The sequence below is a fragment of the Oncorhynchus clarkii genome, chromosome 23, assembly GCF_045791955.1.
Source record: "Oncorhynchus clarkii lewisi isolate Uvic-CL-2024 chromosome 23, UVic_Ocla_1.0, whole genome shotgun sequence".
NCBI lineage: Eukaryota > Metazoa > Chordata > Actinopteri > Salmoniformes > Salmonidae > Oncorhynchus > Oncorhynchus clarkii.
The window spans coordinates 36181077-36200294 of NC_092169.1; the positions used below are offsets into that span (position 1 = coordinate 36181077).

Genomic DNA, 19218 nt, shown 5'->3' on the forward strand with positions numbered 1-19218 from the left:
CATTCTGTATACATATGGCCCTTCTTTGGACACTGTGTTAACAAACCTCCAGACGAGCTTCAACGCCATACAACACTCCTTCCGTGGCCTCCAACTGCTCTTAAACACTAGTAAAACTAAATGCATGCTCCTTAACCGATCGCTGCCCACACCCACCCGCCCGACAAGCATCACTAGTTTGGACGGTTCTGACTAATAAAATGTGGACATCTACAAATACCTAGGTGTCTGGCTAGACTGTAAACTCTCCTTCCAGACTCAAATTAAGCATCTCCAATCCAAAATTAAATCTTGAATCGGCTTCCTATTTCTCAACAAAGCCTCCTTCACTCATGCTGCCAAACATACCCTCGTAAATCTGACTATCCTACCGATCCTTGACTTCGGCGATGTAATTTACAAGATGGCCTCCAACACTCTACTCAACAAATTGGATGTAGTCTACCACAGTGCCATCCGTTTTGTCACCAAAGCCACATATACTACCCACTGGAGGTCGACCGATTATGATTTTTCAACGCTGATACCGATTTATTGGAGGACTAAAAAAAGCCGATACCAATTAAATGTATTTGTAATAATGATAATTACAAAAATACTGAATGAACACTTATTTTAACTTAATATAATACATCAATAAAATCAATTTAGCCTGAAATAAATAATGAAACGTGTTCAATTTTGTTTAAATAATGCAAAAACAAAGTGTTAGAGAAGAAAGTAAAAGTGCAATATGTGCCATGTATGAAAGCTAACGTTTAAGTTCCTTGCTCAGAACATGAGAACATATGAAAGCTGGTGGTTCCTTTTAACATGAGTCTTCAATATTCCCAGGTAAGAAGTTTTAGGTTGTAGTTATTATAGGAATTATAGGACTATTTCTCTCTATGCCATTTGTATTTCATATACCTTTGGATGTTCTTATAGGCACTTTAGTATTGCCAGTGTAACAGTATAGCTTCCGTCACTCTCATCGCTCTTCCTACCTGGGCTCGAACCAGGAACACAACAACAACAGCCACCCTCGAAGCAGCGTTACCCATCTCTCCACAAAAGCCGCCGCCCTTGCAGAGCAAGGGGAACCACCACTCCAAGTCTCAGAGCAAGTGACGTTTGAAACGCTATTAGCACGCACCCCGCTAACTAGCTAGCCATTTCACATCGGTTACACGAGCCTAATCTCGGGAGTTGATAGGCTTGAAGTCATAAACAGCTGCTGGCAAACGCACAAAAGTGCTGTTTGAATGAATGCTTACGAGCCTGCTGCTGCCTACCATCGCTCAGTCAGACTGCTCTATCAAATCATTGACTTAGTTATAACATGATAACACACAGAAATACGAGCCTTCGATCATTAATATAGTCAAATCCGGAAACTATCATCTCGAAAACAGGACTTTTATTATTTCAGTGAAATACAGAACCATTCCGTATTTTATCTAACGGGTGGCATCCATAAGTCTAAATATTCCTGTTACATTGCACAACCTTCAATGTTATGTCATAATTACGTAAAATTCTGGCAAATTAGGCGGCCCAAACTGTTGCATATACACTGACTCTGCATGCAATGAAAGCAAGAGAATTGACACAATTTCACCTGGTTAATATTGCCTGCTAACCTGGATTTCTTTTAGCTAAATATGCAGGTTTAAAAATATATACTTCTGTGTATTGATTTTAAGAAAGGGATTGATGTTTATGGCTAGGTATACATTGGAGCAATGATACACACCGCATCGATTATATGCAACGCAGGACACGCTAGATAACTACACATGGTTGATAATATTACTAGTTTAACTAGTGATTATGATTGTTTGATTGTTTTTATAAGATAAGTTTAATGCTAGCTAGCAACTTACCTTGGCTTTCTGCATTCACGTAACGGGCAGTCTCCTCGTGGAGTGCAATGAGAGGCAGGTGGTTAGAGCGTTGGACTAGTTAACTGTTAGGTTGCCAGATTGGATCCCCCGAGCTGACAAGGTAAAAATCTGTCGTTCTGCCCCTGAACAAGGCAGTTAACCCACCGTTCCTAGGCAGTCATTGAAAATAAGAATGTGTTCTTAACTGGCTTGCCTAGTTAAATAAAGATTAAATTATGATGTCAAAAATAAAACATCGGTCAAATCGGTGTCCATAAATACTGATTTCCGATTGTACATTTGAACATCTTGGCCATGTTCTGTTATAATCTCCACCCGGCACAGCCAGAAGAGGACTGGCCATCCCACATATGCTCTCTCTAATTCTCTCTTTCTCTCTCTCGGAGGACCTGAGCCCTAGGACCATGCCCCAGGAATACCTGACATTATGACTCCTTGCTGTCCCCAATCCACCTGACTGTGCTGCTGCTCCAGTTTCAACTGTTCTGCCTTATTATTATTCGACCATGCTGGTCATTTATGAACATTTGAACATCTTGACCATGTTTTGTTATAATCTCCACCCGGCACAGCCAGAAGAGGACTGGCCACCCCACATAGCCTGGTTCCTCTCTAGGTTTCTTCCTAGGTTTTGGCCTTTCTAGGGAGTTTTTCCTAGCCACCGTGCTTCTACACCTGCATTGCTTGCTGTTTGGGGTTTTAGGCTGGGTTTCTGTACAGCACTTTGAGATATCAGCTGATGTACGAAGGGCTATATAAATAAATTTGATTTGATTTGATTTGTTATGAAAACTTGAAATCTTCCGATTAATCAGTCGACCTATACTACCCACCACTGTGACCTGTATGCTTTCGTCAGCTGGCCCTCGCTACATATTCGTCGCCAGACCCACTAGCTCCAGGTCATCTATAAGTCTTTGCTAGGTAAAGCTCCGCCTTATCTCAGCTCACGGGTCACCATAACACCCACCCGTAGCACGCGCTCCAGCAGGTATATTTCACTGGTCATCCCCAAAGTCAACACCTCCTTTTTCTGCCTTTCCTTCCAGTTCTCTGCTGCCAATGACTGGAACGAATTGCAAAAATCGCTGAAGTTGGAGACTTATCTCCCTCACTAACTTTAAGCATCAGCTATCTGAGCAGCTTACCGATCGCTGCAGCTGTAAATAGCCCATCCAATCTACCTACCTCATACCCATATTGTTTTTATTTACTTTTTTGCTCTTTTGCACACCAGTATTTCTACTTGCACATCTATCACTCCGGTGTTCATTTGCTAAGTTGTAATTACTTCGCTACTATTGCCTCTTTATTTCCTTACCTCTCGCCATTTGCACACACTGTATTTAGACTTTTTCTATTGTGTTATTGACTGTACGTTTGTTTATTCCACGTGTAACTCTGTTATTTGTGTTGTTGTTTTTGTCCTACTGCATTCCTTTATCTTGGCCAGATCGCAGTTGTAAATGTGAACTTGTTCTCAACTGGCCTACCTGGTTAAATAAAGGTGAAAAAAAAGCTGATAAGCTTAATCAAGTATTCTGGTGCCGGGGTGGAACAAAAGCCTGCATACCCTGCAGTTTCTTGGACCAGAGTTCCCCACCTCGTTGAAATGATATTTTCTGCGTAGGACCATTTACAAACCTAACCAACCTCCTTTTTAAATTTTGTTTTATTTCTCACAGGTCTCTCTGTCACCCTGGCAACGCTGGAGCCACAGGATGGGAAGGAGCCAAATACCGGCATCATGGTTGTTGCTGTAGCACCTGGCTCCGCACCTAGCCCGCGGAGTGAATCAGTGACTAATGAGCTTCAGGAGATGACTCTGCAGCCCGCCTCCAACGACATGCCTGTGCGGGACAGGAAGAATGGTGAGTTGGTGTCCCAGGGAAAATGTTCCCTATTCCCCTATACAATTATCTTCTTTCATCAACTATCAGACCGTATCACAAGCATACCATCAAATAAATTCAGAATTGATTCCTTAATTTTCCTTAATTCACTGCCCTATGTGTTGAACTATGCAATGCACTGCCCTTCTGTTTAAATTTCCATTAATTACATTTCCATTCAGAGGTGGGGGAAAGAAAATGTCACTTTTCAATGTAAACACACACAACAGATTACATACAGTTAACTGCCAAAATAAAGGAAACGCCAACAAAAAGTGTCTTAAAAGGGCGTTGGGCCGCCACGAGCCGCCATAACAGCTTCAATGCGCCTTGGAATATATTCTACAAGTGTCTGGTACTCTATTGGAGGGATGCGAAACCATTGTTCCATGAGAAATTACATAAATTGGTGTTTTGTGGTGGTGGAAAATGATGTCAGGCGCTGCTCCAGATTCTCAAATCAAATCAAATTTTATTTGTCACATACACATGGTTAGCAGATGTTAATGCGAGTGTAGCGAAATGCTTGTGCTTCTAGTTCCGACAATGCAGTAATAACCAACAAGTAATCTAGCTAACAATTCCAAAACTACTACCTCATTCCACTAACTACTACACAAGTGTAAGGTGATAAAGAATATGTACATAAAGATATATGAATGAGTGATGGTACAGAGCGGCATAGGCAAGATACAGTAGATGGTATTGAGTGCAGTATATACATATGAGATGAGTATGTAAACAAAGTGGCATAGTTAAAGTGGCTAGTGATACATGTATTACATAAAGATGCAGTAGATGATATAGAGTACAGTATATACATATGACATGAATAATGTAGGGTATGTAAATATTATATTAAAGTGGCTAGTGATATATTTTACATTTCCCATCAATTCCCATTATTAAAGTGGCTGGAGTTGAGTCAGTGTGTTGGCAGCAGCCACTCAATGTTAGTGGTGGCTGTTTAACAGTCTGATGGCCTTGAGATAGAAGCTGTTTTTCAGTCTCTCGGTCCCAGCTTTGATGCACCTGTACTGACCTCGCCTTCTGGATGATAGCGGGGTGAACAGGCAGTGGCTCGGGTGGTTGTTGTCCTTGATGATCTTTATGGCCTTCCTGTGACATCGGGTGGTGTAGGTGTCCTGGAGGGCAGGTAGTTTGCCCCCGGTGATGCGTTGTGCAGACCTCACTACCCTCTGGAGAGCCTTACGGTTGTGGGCGGAGCAGTTGCCGTACCAGGCGGTGATACAGCCCGACAGGATGCTCTCGATTGTGCATCTGTAGAAGTTTGTGAGTGCTTTTGGTGACAAGCCAAATTTCTTCAACCTCCTGAGGTTGAGGAGGCGCTGCTGCGCCTTCTTCACAATGCTGTCTGTGTGGGTGGACCAATTCAGTTTGTCTGTGATGTGTACGCCGAGGAACTTAAAACTTACTACCCTCTCCACTACTGTTCCATCGATGTGGATAGGGGGGTGTTCCCTATGCTGTTTCCTGAAGTCCACAATCATCTCCTTAGTTTTGTTGACGTTGAGTGTGAGGTTATTTTCCTGACACCACACTCCGAGGGCCCTCACCTCCTTCCTGTAGGCCGTCTCGTCGTTGTTGGTAATCAAGCCTACCACTGTTGTGTCGTCCGCAAACTTGATGATTGAGTTGGAGGCGTGCGTGGCCACGCAGTCGTGGGTGAACAGGGAGTACAGGAGAGGGCTCAGAACGCACCCTTGTGAGGCCCCAGTGTTGAGGATCAGCGGGGTGGAAATGTTGTTGCCTACCCTCACCACCTGGGGGCGGCCCGTCAGGAAGTCCAGTACCCAGTTGCACAGGGCGGGGTCGAGACCCAGGGTCTCGAGCTTGATGACGAGCTTGGAGGGCACTATGGTGTTAAATGCCGAGCTGTAGTCGATGAACAGCATTCTCACATAGGTATTCCTCTTGTCCAGATGGATTAGGGCAGTGTGCAGTGTGGTTGAGATTGCATCGTCTGTGGACCTATTTGGGCGGTAAGCAAATTGGAGTGGGTCTAGGGTGTCAGGTAGGGTGGAGGTGATATGGTCCTTGACTAGTCTCTCAAAGCACTTCATGATGACGGAAGTGAGTGCTACGGGGCGGTAGTCGTTTAGCTCAGTTACCTTAGCTTTCTTGGGAACAGGAACAATGGTGGCCCTCTTGAAGCATGTGGGAACAACAGACTGGGATAGGGATTGATTGAATATGTCCGTAAACACACCAGCCAGCTGGTCTGCGCATGCTCTGAGGGCGCGGCTGGGGATGCCGTCTGGGCCTGCAGCCTTGCGAGGGTTGACACGTTTAAATGTTTTCCTCACGTCGGCTGCAGTGAAGGAGAGTCCGCATGTTTTAGTTGCGGGCCATGTCAGTGGCACTATTGTCCTCAAAGCGAGCAAGACATCCTGGTCCGTGACGGGGCTGGTTTTCTTTTTGTAATCCGTTATTGAATGTAGACCCTGCAACATACCTCTTGTGTCTGAGCCGTTGAATTGAGATTCTACTTTGTCTCTATACTGACGCTTAACTTGTTTGATTGCCTTGCGGAGGGAATAGTTACACTGTTTGTATTCGGTCATGTTTCCGGTCACCTGATTAAAAGCAGTGGTTCGGGCTTTCAGTTTCACGCGAATGCTGCCATCAATCCACGGTTTCTGGTTTGGGAATGTTTTAATCGTTGCTATGGGAACAACATCTTCAACGCACGTTCTAATGAACTCGCTCACCGAATCAGCGTATTCGTCAATGTTGTTGTCTGACGCAATACGAAACATATCCCAGTCCACGTGATGGTAGCAGTCTTGGAGTGTGGAATCAGATTGGTCGGACCAGCGTTGAACAGACCTCAGCGCGGGAGCTTCTTGTTTTAGTTTCTGTATGTAGGCAGGGATCAACAAAATGGAGTCGTGGTCAGCTTTTCCGAAAGGAGGGTGGGGCAGGGCCTTATATGCGTTGTGGAAGTTAGAATAGCAGTGATCCAAGGTTTTTCCAGCCCTGGTTGCGCAATCGATATGCTGATAAAATTTAGGGAGTCTTGTTTTCAGATTAGCCTTGTTAAAATCCCCAGCTACAATGAATGCAGCCTCCGGATAAATGGATTCCAGTTTGCAAAGAGTCAAATAAAGTTCGTTCAGAGCCATCTATGTGTCTGCTTGGGGGGGAATATATATACGGCTGTGATTATAATCGAAGAGAATCCCCTTGGTAGATAATGCGGTCGACATTTGATTGTGAGGAATTCTAAATCAGGTGAACAGAAGGACTTGAGTACCTGTATGTTGTTATGATCACACCACGTCACGTTAACCATGAAGCATACGCCCCCGCCCCTCTTCTTACCAGAAAGATGTTTGTTTCTGTCTGCGCGATGCGTGGAGAAACCAGTTGGCTGCACCGACTCCGATAGCGTCTCTCCAGTGAGCCATGTTTCCGTGAAGCAAAGAACGTTACAGTCTCTGATGTCCCTCTGGAATGCTACCCTTGCTCGGATTTCATCAACCTTGTTGTCAAGAGACTGGACATTGGCGAGAAGAATGCTAGGGAGTGGTGCACAATGTGCCCGTCTCCGGAGTCTGACCAGAAGACCGCTTTGTTTCCCTCTTTTACGACGTCTTTGTTTTGGGTCGCAGGCTGGGATCCATTCCGTTGTCCTGGGTGAAAGGCAGAACACAGGATCCGCTTCGCGAAAGTCATATTCTTGGTCGTACTGATGGTGAGTTGACGCTGCTCTTATGTTCAGTAGTTATTTTCGACTGTATGTAATGAAACCTAAGATGACCTGGGGTACCAATGTAAGAAATAACACGTAAAAAAACTGCATAGTTTCCTAGGAACGCGAAGCGAGGCGGCCATCTCTGTCGGCGCCGGAAGTACAATAGTACAGTACTCCCATAAGTTTTCAATTGGGTTGAGATTTGGTGACTGACACACACACCCTTTAAACCCCCGACTCCTCTTTCAAAGTCACTGAGTTCTCTTCTTCTAGCCATGGTAGCCATAATAATGGGCAACTGGGCATTTTCCTACATGACCCTAAGCATGATGGGACGTTAATTGCTTAATTAATTCCTGAACCACATCTGTATGGATGCACCTGCTTTCAGTATATGTCGTACCCCTCATTTACTTTTTTCCTTTGTTTTGGCAGTTACTTGTAAGTGTTGAGGTGGGAAAAAACTGTTCATGAAAAGCAGAAGTTCAGTATGAGGTGTTTCTCTACATCTCTCCCAGCCATGTACCAGTGGACAGCTTACATCTCCACATGAGAGGGTTTAGAGAGATGGAGATTAGCTCATTGCTGATACTGAGACTGGTAGTGTTCATGATGATGGAGTTGCTGCATTTGATTCGTTATCTGCTACTGTTGTTATTGTGACTAGGTCCCTAGATTGTAAGGGGAGTAAAATGGTCTAAGTAAATAATAAGTTTGCTTAACAAGATTTGCTTAAGAACCAGATGGGAGTCTCAGTGAAGGCCAGGATGGATAGACCCTCCCTGCAAAGTGAATTACAATGCTAGAAGTTTGAGGTTTAGAGTTTACCCTAGGGCACCACTCCCCGTTTTAAGCAATCCCTACCTTGGCTAATAACTCTTCCTACAGGGCATGCTGGCTGGCTGCTAGTTGCAGACTTGTTGTAGCAGGACCTTCCCAGTCTCTTATTTGACAACATGGTGGAAGAGACAGAGGAATGTTAGCGAGGCTATCAGTCCATTACATCGATCTAGTCTACCATCTTATTGCTCTCTGAACGGCAGTTTTGACCCACCACATCAATGAAACCTTGTTTAATTTATGGGCCCTGGCCAAAAGTAGTACACAACATTTGGGATGCAACCTCCAATCTAGTCTGACAATCTTGATGCCCTGTGCACGGCAGCTATGAGTTTGGTGCGATCTCTCTTCCAAGTAGAGTTTTGCAATCTCTCATTCCCCGTGTAAAACCAATCTCATGCTGTTCTCAAGGTCATGAAATGTTGACCCTGAGGACCTGCATATTTGCTCTATATATTGAGCCCAAATTGAGCTTGTTTCTCAATTTAAGTACCTGGGTGTCTGGATTGAAGACAAGTTATACTTTGTAACGCATATAGAACATCTGACTAAGAAGCTAATATCCAAGATAGTTTTTGTTTATATAGAAATAAATCATGCCTCAGTATTGAAAATAGGTGAGAGATTATTCAAACAACGCTTCTCCCTGTATTGAATTTTGGTGATATTGTTTACATGCATGTGGCAACCTCTGTTTTGAAACCCTTGGACACAGTCTACCATTCAGCAATGCGTTTTATCACAGGGGACAATTTTAGGACTCATTGGAGTGGGATGTACCTCTGTCTTTAAGAAGAGAGCTGCTTTCTCTATGTATTTACAATCAATCTTACAGAAACTCCCTTCATATTTAACTTTATTAATTAAGTTAAGAATCATACGTTACCAAACCCGTTCTCATGAATGGATAACACTAGAGATTAGATGTCGACCGATTATGATTTTTTGACGCCGATACCGATTATTGGAGGACTAAAAAGGCGATGCCGATTAATTGGACGATTTAAAAAAAATAATAATAATATTTGTAATAATGACAATTACAACAATACTGAATGAACACTTATTTTAACTTAATATAATACATCAATAAAATCAAGTTGGCCTGAAATAAATAATGAAACATGTTCAATTTTGTTTTAATAATGCAAAAACAAAGTGTTGGAGAAGAAAGTAAAAGTGCAATATGTGCCATGTAAGAAAGCTAACGTTTAAGTTCCTTGCTCAGAACATGAGAACATATGAAAACTGGTGGTTCCTTTTAACATAAGTCTTCAATATTCCCAGGTAAGAAGTTTTAGGTTGAAGATATTATAGGAATTATAGGACTATTCCTCTCTATACCATTTGTATTTCATATACCTTTGGATGTTCTTATAGGCACTTTAGTATTGCCAGTGTAACAGTGTAGCTTCCTTACCTCTCCTCGCTCCTACCTGGGCTCGAACCAGGAACACAACGACAACAGCCACCCTCGAAGCAGCGTTACCCATGCAGAGCAAGGGGAACAACTACTCCAAGTCTCAGAGCGAGTGACGTTTGAAACGCTATTAGCGCGCACCCCACTAACTAGCTAGCCATTTCACATCACATCGTTACACCAGCCTAATCTCGGGAGCTGATAGGCTTGAAGTCATAAACAGCAGCGCTGCTGGCAAAATGCACGAAAGTGCTGTTTGAATGAATGCTTACGAGCCTGCTGCTGCCTACCATCGCTCAGTCAGACTGCTCTATCAAATATCAAATCATATACTTAATTATAACATAATAACACACACAAATACGAGCCTTGGGTCATTAATATGGTCAAATCCGGAAACTACAATTTCGAAAACAAGACGTTTATTCTTTCAGTGAAATACGGAACCGTTCCGTATTTTATCTAACAGGTGGCATTCATCAGTCCAAATATTCCTGTTACATTGCACAACCTTCAATGTATACCATAATTACATAAAATTCTGGAAAATTAGTTCGCAATGAGCCAGGCGGCCCAAACTGTTGCATGTACCCTGACTCTGCGCGCAATGAACACAAGAGTAGTGACACAATTTCACCTGGTTAATATTGCCTGCTAACCTGGATTTATTTTAGCTAAATATGCAGGTTTAAAAATATATACTTCTGTGTATTGATTTTAAGAAAGGCATTGGTGTTTCTGGTTAGGTACATGTTGGAGCAACGACAGTCCTTTTTCGTGAATGCGCATTGCATTGATTATATGCAACGCAGGGCACGCTAGATAAACTAGTAATATCATCAACCATGTGTAGTTATAACTAGTGATTGATTAAGTTTAATGCTAGCTAGCAACTTACCTTGGCTTCTTACTGCATTCGCGTAACAGGCAGGCTCCTCGTGAGGCAGGTGTTAGAGTGTTGGACGAGTTAACAATAAGGTTGCAAGAATGGATCCCCCGAGCTGACAAGGTAAAAATCTGTCGTTCTGCCACGGAACAAGGAAGTTATCCCACCGTTCCTAGGCAGTCATTGAAAATAAGAATGTGTTCTTAACTGACTTGCCTAGTTAAATAAAGATTTTAAAAAGGTGTAAAAAAATATATATCTGCAAAATCGGCTTCCAAAATTCCCTATTTCCGATTTGTTATGAAAACTTGAAACGGCCCTAATTAATCGTCCATTCCTCTACTAGACATCCCTTCAGTCTCCACAGATCTGGGAATATCTTCATTTTGTTTTTTTTGCCCCCAATTTGTGGAACAGAGTTCACTGCAGTTACATGTGCTGGTGCCACTAGTACCAGTGAAAAGTTTGGAGACACCTACTATTCAAGGGGTTCTCTTTATTTTATGATCTACATTGTAGAATAATAGAGAAGACATCAACAAAATGAAATAACAATATGGAATCATGTAGTAACCAAAAAACTGTTAAATATATTTTATATTTGAGATTCTTCAGAGTAGCCACCCTTTGCCTTGATGACAGCTTTGCACACTCTTTTTACTGGTACTGTATGTGTGTTTTATTATTCCGTTTTTATTGTAAAGTATACAGGGCTCTCTTGTAAAATAGATTTTTAATCTCAATGTGACTTCCTGTTTAAATCAAAAACGTAGTACTTTGCTTTATAGAGGAGAGGAGGGCTGAGAAAGATTTATTGTTGTAAATATTTACGTTTTGTGTGGGCTTAGCACTCGGCACACTGTGTGTGGGCCTAGATGTCAGAGAAGCAAAGGAGGAAAGACTGAAAGAAAAGCGCAAATGTTGCTTTACTCTAACACTTTTATTTTTGATAGTATGGCCCTGAAGGAGAAAGGTGATAGCTTGTTTTCTGCTCGCGTTAGGTGCTTTGTTTAGAACAGTGTTTTTCCGTGAATTGCGTTTTGGCACGTTTGAAAAATACTTTATTAATGGCTTTATTACAGGTGTTGCTCACTCTGCTTCAGCCTTGTCACTGTAAGACAATATGCTTGCTATTGTTGCATGTTTCTTTTAAGCTCTTAATGAAAAATGTCCTGTCTTAGTATGCATGCAGTGGAAGAGGCAAATATCTCCAAAATAATCCCAATAGGTTTCTATGGGCTTATTTTGGGTGTAAACTGTCTTCCCTCCCATTGTTAGGGCGGAAACATAAGCATCTCGTCATTCATTATATACAGATATTTTTTTCTGTTGGTCACATTTTACTATTAGGAGAAAATGTAACTGTTTGTTGACCGGTTAAGGAGGGTCAGTTGGCAGCAAAATGTACCAACATTTGCATCCCTATTTCTAATGTACTAGAACTTGGTGGAGAGAGTGGGAGAACGGGGTGTAATAATGGAGAGTAGGGGAGAACGGTGTAATAACAGGGAGTAGGGAGAACAGGGTGTAATAATGGAGAGTAGGGGAGAACGGTGTAATAACAGGGAGTAGGGAGAACGGGGTGTAATAATGGAGAGTAGGGAGAACGGGGTGTAATAATGGAGAGTAGGGGAGAACGGTGTAATAACAGGGAGTAGGGAGAACAGGGTGTAATAATGGAGAGTAGGGGAGAATGGTGTAATAACAGGAGTAGGGAGAACGGGGTGTAATAATGGAGAGTAGGGGAGAACGGTGTAATAACAGAGTAGGGAGAACAGGGTGTAGTAATGGAGAGTAGGGGAGAACAGTGTAATAACAGAGAGTAGGGAGAACAGGGTGTAATAATGGAGAGTAGGGGAGAACGGTGTAATAACAGAGTAGGGAGAACAGGGTGTAGTAATGGAGAGTAGGGGAGAACGGTGTAATAACAGAGAGTAGGGAGAACAGTGTGTAATAATGAAGAGTAGGGGAGAACGGTGTAATAACAGAGAGTAGGGAGAACAGGGTGTAGTAATGGAGAGTAGGGGAGAACGGTGTAATAACAGAGAGTAGGGAGAACAGGGTGTAGTAATGGAGAGTAGTGTAATAACAGAGAGTAGGGAGAACAGGGTGTAATAATGGAGAGTAGGGCTGGTCCGTTGTTTGATTGGTCTAAATGTCTAACCTTATTTTTCCATATAGACAGAATATATTTGAATAAAATCAACTACATATGCATTGAGCTTGTTTGATGCTTTAAGCACATAATTTGATGAAATAATTAAGACACACAAATGATGGAAAAGCCCGATGGTCACCCTATGTTTAAAAAAAATAAATGACAGCTAGTGGGACTGGCGAACGTTGTCTCACTTTCCTCCCTACTGCAGCGAAAAGGCACCACAGCTCAGCAATGGTTTATTGCGCTGTCCATGCTGAAGTAGCAACATCATTTCAGCCATTTAGTTTTTTACTTATATATATATATATATATATATATATATATATATATATATATATATATTAATTATCATTGGGTTTACTTGATAGCTACCTACACAAATAGCTAGCTAGAACAAAGTGTTAATAAGATATTCATTTAAAAAGATTAAAAGCAATACAAATAAGTTCTCCAGTAGGAATCTATATATCTATATGAAATTGTTAGAACAGACTACACTGTTCGAAATAGTCCGAAAAAATTATAATATTGTAATCTACAGCAACTGTTTGGCACACACAATACTCACGCAACCCTTTCCCTCCTGAGCAACCAGTAAACATTCGCCCATTTTGAGTTTCTTTTTCACGTCCTCCGCATCCGTTTTGCTGTCACATGTACTATGTTCGGAGTTTGTACATAACCAATTTATTGATGTGATTATGATAGGCTATAGGTCAGGCCCTATTGTCACATGTATGCGATGCTTATATATATATATGCCTTTATTACAGCAGACTAAAAACATTTACATTTGTGAATTGCAGTTTATTTATTGTTTAGACACATTTTTAAAGTTCCCTTTGTTATTTAACTTCTTGATCCTACTTGAGACGCAGACGTCTCAAGTAGGCACCTGGAAATGCAAATGCGCTACGCTAAATGCTAAATGTACTCGTTAAAACTCAAACGTTCATTAAAATACACATGCAGGGTATTGAATTAAAGCTACACTCGTTGTGAATCTATCCAACAAGTCAGATTTTTAAAATGCTTTTCGGCAAAAGCATGAGAAGCTATTATCTGATAGCATGCAACACCCCCAATATACCTGAAGGGGACGTAAACAAAATAATTAGCGTAGCCGGCGCTACACAAAAACGCAGAAATAAAATATAAAACATTCATTACCTTTGATGATATTCTTTGTTGGCACTCCTATATGTCCCATAAACATCACAAATTGGTCTTTTTCCCGATTAAATCCGTCCATGTATGCCCAAAATATCCATTTGTATAGCCTGTCTGCTTCAGGAAAAAAGCTCTCTTCCAACACGCAACGTCATTTTTAAAAATTATATAAGTTGCCTATATTCTTTGACAAAACACTTCAACCTACTTTTGTAACCCAACTTTAGGTATTTGTAAACGTTAATAAGCGATCAAATTGATCACTGGGCGATCTGTATTCAATAGCAGCTACTCAAGAAAACAATGTCCATTTTTCAATCTTCCAAAATCGATTGTTGTAGGCTGGATGGAATGACGGATCTATTGGTAATGTCTCAAAGGATTTTTGTCAATGAAAATGACCTTTTTGGCGACATCGAAGCTGTAGGAATTGCATCCGTGTCCATATTAAATTTGGTGTCCTTTAAACAATACATGAAAGGGGCGCATGGATACTTTTTTCAGCTTTCAGTGACCAGTTTTTCTTGCGCTTTTCGATGAAACGCACGCTCTGTTATAGTCACAGCCGTGATTTAACCAGTTTTAGAAACTTCAGAGTGTTTTCTATCCACACATACTAATCATATGCATATACTATATTCCTGGCATGAGTAGCAGGACGCTGAAATGTTGCACGATTTTTAACAGAATGTTCGAAAAAGGAGGGGGTAGGATGAAGAGGTTAATTTGAACTAAAATGCTTGATTGCATTTCAGGGCTTGAATGTCTCATATGCTGTGTGATGGCATGAAAGAATGAATGATTGATACAAAAGCTTATATATTTTAAGTTACGGTGTTAAGACTGAATAGGACACACGCTTAGGTCTACAAGGCTGATAATGATAACGACATTACTTATTTTTATAATGATGATCATAATAATAATTGTAATAATAATAATCAGAAGGAGAAGGGCATAGGAGCGAGAGATGCGTGCATATTATGTGTGACAAACGGGTGCTGTTAGATTACAATGTTATTTATCTGCTTGTTTGGAACAGTGTAAACAACACCAAATAAGTAAAACCAGTCTGTTCTAACCCAAAAAATGTTAACTCCTTTATTACAGCTGAATCTGAAATTGCTTTAGCCAATATTTTGCCGTTGCATGAGGCTTGCTGCTCACGGAATCAGTAGGCCATTAAACAAACACTCAAACAGGAAACAGAAGCACGCTCTGACTTATTTCTGTATATATACAGTGTATTCAAAGTATTCAGACCCCTTGATTTGTTCCACATTTTGTTACATTACAGCCTTATTCTAAAATGGATTAAATATTTTTTTCCATCATTCTACACAGAAAGCAAAACGTTTTTTTTAATGCATTTTTACAGATTTATAAATGTATATAAAAAAAACATCACACAGCCTCGAGTCTTCTTGGGTATGACGCTACGAGCTTGACAAACCTGTATTTGTGTCAAGTTTCTCCCATTCTTCTCTGTAGATTCTCTCAAGCTCTGTCAGGTTGGACGGGGAGCTGGACAGCTATTTTCAGGTCTACAGAGATGTTCGATCGGGTTCAAGTCCGGGCTCTGGCAGGGCCACTCAAGGATATTCAGAGACTTGTCCTGAAGCCACTGCTGCGTTGTTTTGGCTGTGTGCTTAGGGTTGATGTCCTGTTAGAAGGTGAACCTTCACCCCAGTCTGAGGTCCTGAGCACTCTGGAGCAGGGTTTCATCAAGGATCTCTTTGTACATTGCTCCGTTCACCTTTGCCTCGATCCTGACTAGTCTCCCAGTTCCTGCCGCTGAAAAACATCCCCACAGCATGATGCTGCCACCAACATGCTTCACCGTAGGGATGGTACCAGGTTTCCTCCAGATGTGACGCTTGGGATTCAGGCCATGGAGGTAAATCTTGGTTTCATCCGACCAGAGAATCTTGTTTTTAATGGTCTGAGAGTCCTTTAGGTGCCTTTTGGCAAACTCCAACCTGGCTGACATGTGCCTTTTTACTGAGGAGTGGCTTCCGTCTGGCCACTCTACCATAAAGGCCTGATTTGGTGGAGTGCTGCAGAGATGGTTGGCCTCATGGAAGGTTCTCCCATCTCCACAGAGGAACTCTAGTGCTCTGTGAAAATGACCATTGGGTTCTTGGTCACCTCCCTGACCAAGGCCCTTCTCCCCTGATTGCTCAGTTTGGCCGGGCGGCCAGCTCTAGGAAGAGTCTTGGCGGTTGCAAACTTCTTCCATTTAAGAATTATGGAGGTCACTGTGTTCTTGGGGACCTTCAATGCTGCAGACATTTTTTGGTACCCTTCCCCAGATCTGTGCCTGGACACAATCCTGTCTCGGAGCTTTACGGAAATTCCTTCGACCTCATGGCTTGGTTTTTGGTCTGACATGCACTGTCAACTGTGGGACCTTATATAGATAGACAGGTGTGTGCCTTTCCAAACCATGTCAATCAATTGACTTTACCGCAGGTGGACTCCAATCAAGTTGTAAAAACATCTCACGGATCAATTTAGAGTCTCATAGCAAAGGGTCTGAATACTTATATAAAATGCGTTTAATTTTTTTTGTTTTTATACATTTGCTAACATTTCTAAAAACCTGTTTTTGCTTTGTCATTATGGGTTATTGTGTGTAGATTGAGGATTTTTATTTATTTAATCAATTTTAGAATAAGTCTGTAACCTAACAAAATGTGGAAAAAGTCCAGGGGTATGAATACTTTCCGAATGCACTGTATTTCTGTTTTATAAATTTGCTAAAATTTCTAAAAACCTGTTTTCACTTTGTCATTATTTTGTATTGTGTGTAGATTGAGGAAATTGTTTTTAATCCATTTTAGAACAAGTTTGTAACGTAATAAAATGTGGAAAATGGGAATGGGTCTGAATAGTTTCCGAATGCACTGTATATCGCTGATTTTTAAAGCCAGGCACATTTTAACAGTTAGGCTATTGATTATAGACCTAATTAAGTTGGGGTTTCCTTCTTTTCTTAGGCAATTAAGCTAAGGCAAGGGCTGTTTCCTCGTCTCTGCTGCTGCTGCCTCCACCGCATTGTTGCCTCCCTGCACCTGCCCGCTCGTCCAGCATGACTACTCTGTACGGTTCTGACTTAGAATATGTGGACAACTACAAATACCTAGGTGTCTGGTTAGACTGTAAACTCTCCTTCCAGACTCACATTAAGCATCTCCAATCCAAAATTAAATCTAGAATTGGCTTCCTTTTTCGCAACAAAGCCTCCTTCAATCATGCTGCCAAACATACCCTAGTAAAACTGACCGTCCTACCGATCCTCGACTTCGGCGATGTCATCTATAAAATAGCCTCCAACACTCTACTCAACAAATTGGATGCAGTCTATCACAGTGCCATCTGTTTTGTCACCAAAGCCCCATATATTACCCACCACTGCAACCTGTACGCTCTCGTTGGCTGGCCATCGCTTCATACTCGTCACCAAACCCAGTGGCTCCAGGTCATATACAAGTCTCTGCTAGGTAAAGCCCCGCCTTAGCTCAGCTCACTGGTCACCATAGCAGCACCCACTAGTAGCACACGCTCCAGCAGGTATATCTCACTGGTCACCCCCAAAGCCAATTCCTACTTTGGCTGCCTTTCCTTCCACTTCTCTGCTGCCAATGACTGGAACAAACTACAAAAATCACTGAAGCTGGAGACTCATATCTCCCTCACTAGCTTTAAGCATCAGCTGTCAGAGCAGCTCACAGAGCACTGCACCTGTACATAGCCCATCCAACTACCCATACTGTATTTATTTATGTATCTTGCTCCTTTGCACCCCAGTATCTCTACTTGCACATTCATCTTCTACACATCTACCATTCCAGTGTCTAATTGCTATATTGTAATTACTTTGCCACCATGGCCTATTTATTGCCTTACCTCCCTTATCTTACCTCATTTGCACTCACTGTATATAGATGTTTATTTTTTCTACTGTATTATTGACTGTATGTTTTTATTCCATGTGTCACTCAGTGTTGTTGTATGTGTCGAACTGCTGTGCTTTATCTTGGCCAGGGCGCAGTTGTAAATGAGAACTTGTTCTCAACTAGCCTACCTGGCTAAATAAAGGTGGGAATTTTTGTTTTGTTTTTTGCTAATAGGCGCGAATCAGACAGGTGTCTTGTGCACCATAAAAATGTGACTGCTCATCTAAAGAAAACTCGGTCGACCAATAGCCTGACGACCAGTTGACTAAATGGGGTCAGCCCTAATGGAGAGAGTGGGAGAATCAGGGTATAATAATGCCTTTTGAGATAATCTAGAACTTAGAGGCGTAGGGGGTTTGAAAGAGGAGGCGGCTAGGAGGAGGAGTGGGGAATGAAAAGGAGTCAATCAAAATATGCAGAATTGCATAACTCTGTAGAGGGAAAGAAAGAGGGAGATAGGAAAACCGCTAGAGACTGGAGGGGAGAAGTGTTAATGCTTGAGAGGCCGAAAGGGGACCTGTGATGAAGATCAGATCGGCAAGCACCAGTGTTTTCCCAGTGTTTTCCCCTGAGCAACAAGAGCAGTGAGTCACATTCTGCCTGCAAGCCTGCCTTTTTAAAGAAAAAAAAGTAGGAGTCGCCCCAGAGAGGTTAAGAACTCAGGGCTGGCCTTGGATTGAATCCAAGGAGCAATAAGATAGAAAATCTCACTGCCTCACACACAGGCCTACACACACCCTTTCTGTCAGGGTGTCCACACACTCGCAGACAGGCACAGCAGGCTAGGGTTGGGTGCAGCCAGTGTTTAGAAGACGCTGTGTTTGTGGATCTTGTGTAGAAATCCTGCTACAGAGAAGGGCGGCATCAAACTTTCTTGTTCTTGGAAATGGATATGGATCGCTAAAATTTAAGGGAGGTTGTACTTAATCCTTCTAGTGAAGAGGGACATGGCTATACAGTCAGGTAAAGATCTCTCTCTTTGCTGAGTATTTGTTTATATCAGCTTTTTGTTGTGGGTGTTGTCACTGTGTGTGTGTGTGTATGCGCGTGTCATAGCGGCAGTTTAACTTTAACGGAGTGTTATATGTTAATGGCCAGGCCCTCCATTGTGTGAAGTATTTATTCCTCTGTCACAGCTTCCTTTGAAGTTTCACAGCCGCTCTGTAGGCCAATTGAACAGAGGAAAATAACTGTAATCACACTGAATCACACTGCCGTAGCCAGACAGCATTATTTTGGTTTTACACCATCATTTGACGCAAATATAAAATGAGAACATGTATTTC

At 42.0% G+C, this 19218-nt stretch overlaps 1 protein-coding gene across 7 annotated transcripts in view; it reads left to right on the plus strand.

Annotated features, from left to right (window-relative positions):
- The window catches only part of LOC139381157 (myocardin-related transcription factor A-like), a 69433-nt gene that overhangs the window by 12162 nt on the left and 38053 nt on the right, over window positions 1-19218 (plus strand). For all 7 annotated transcript variants that reach the window (XM_071124510.1, XM_071124511.1, XM_071124508.1 and 4 more), the window contains exon 4: window positions 3572-3757. In XM_071124510.1, coding sequence (XP_070980611.1) covers window positions 3634-3757 — 124 coding nt within the window. In that variant the 5' untranslated portion in view covers window positions 3572-3633. The remainder of the gene's footprint in view (window positions 1-3571; window positions 3758-19218) is intronic.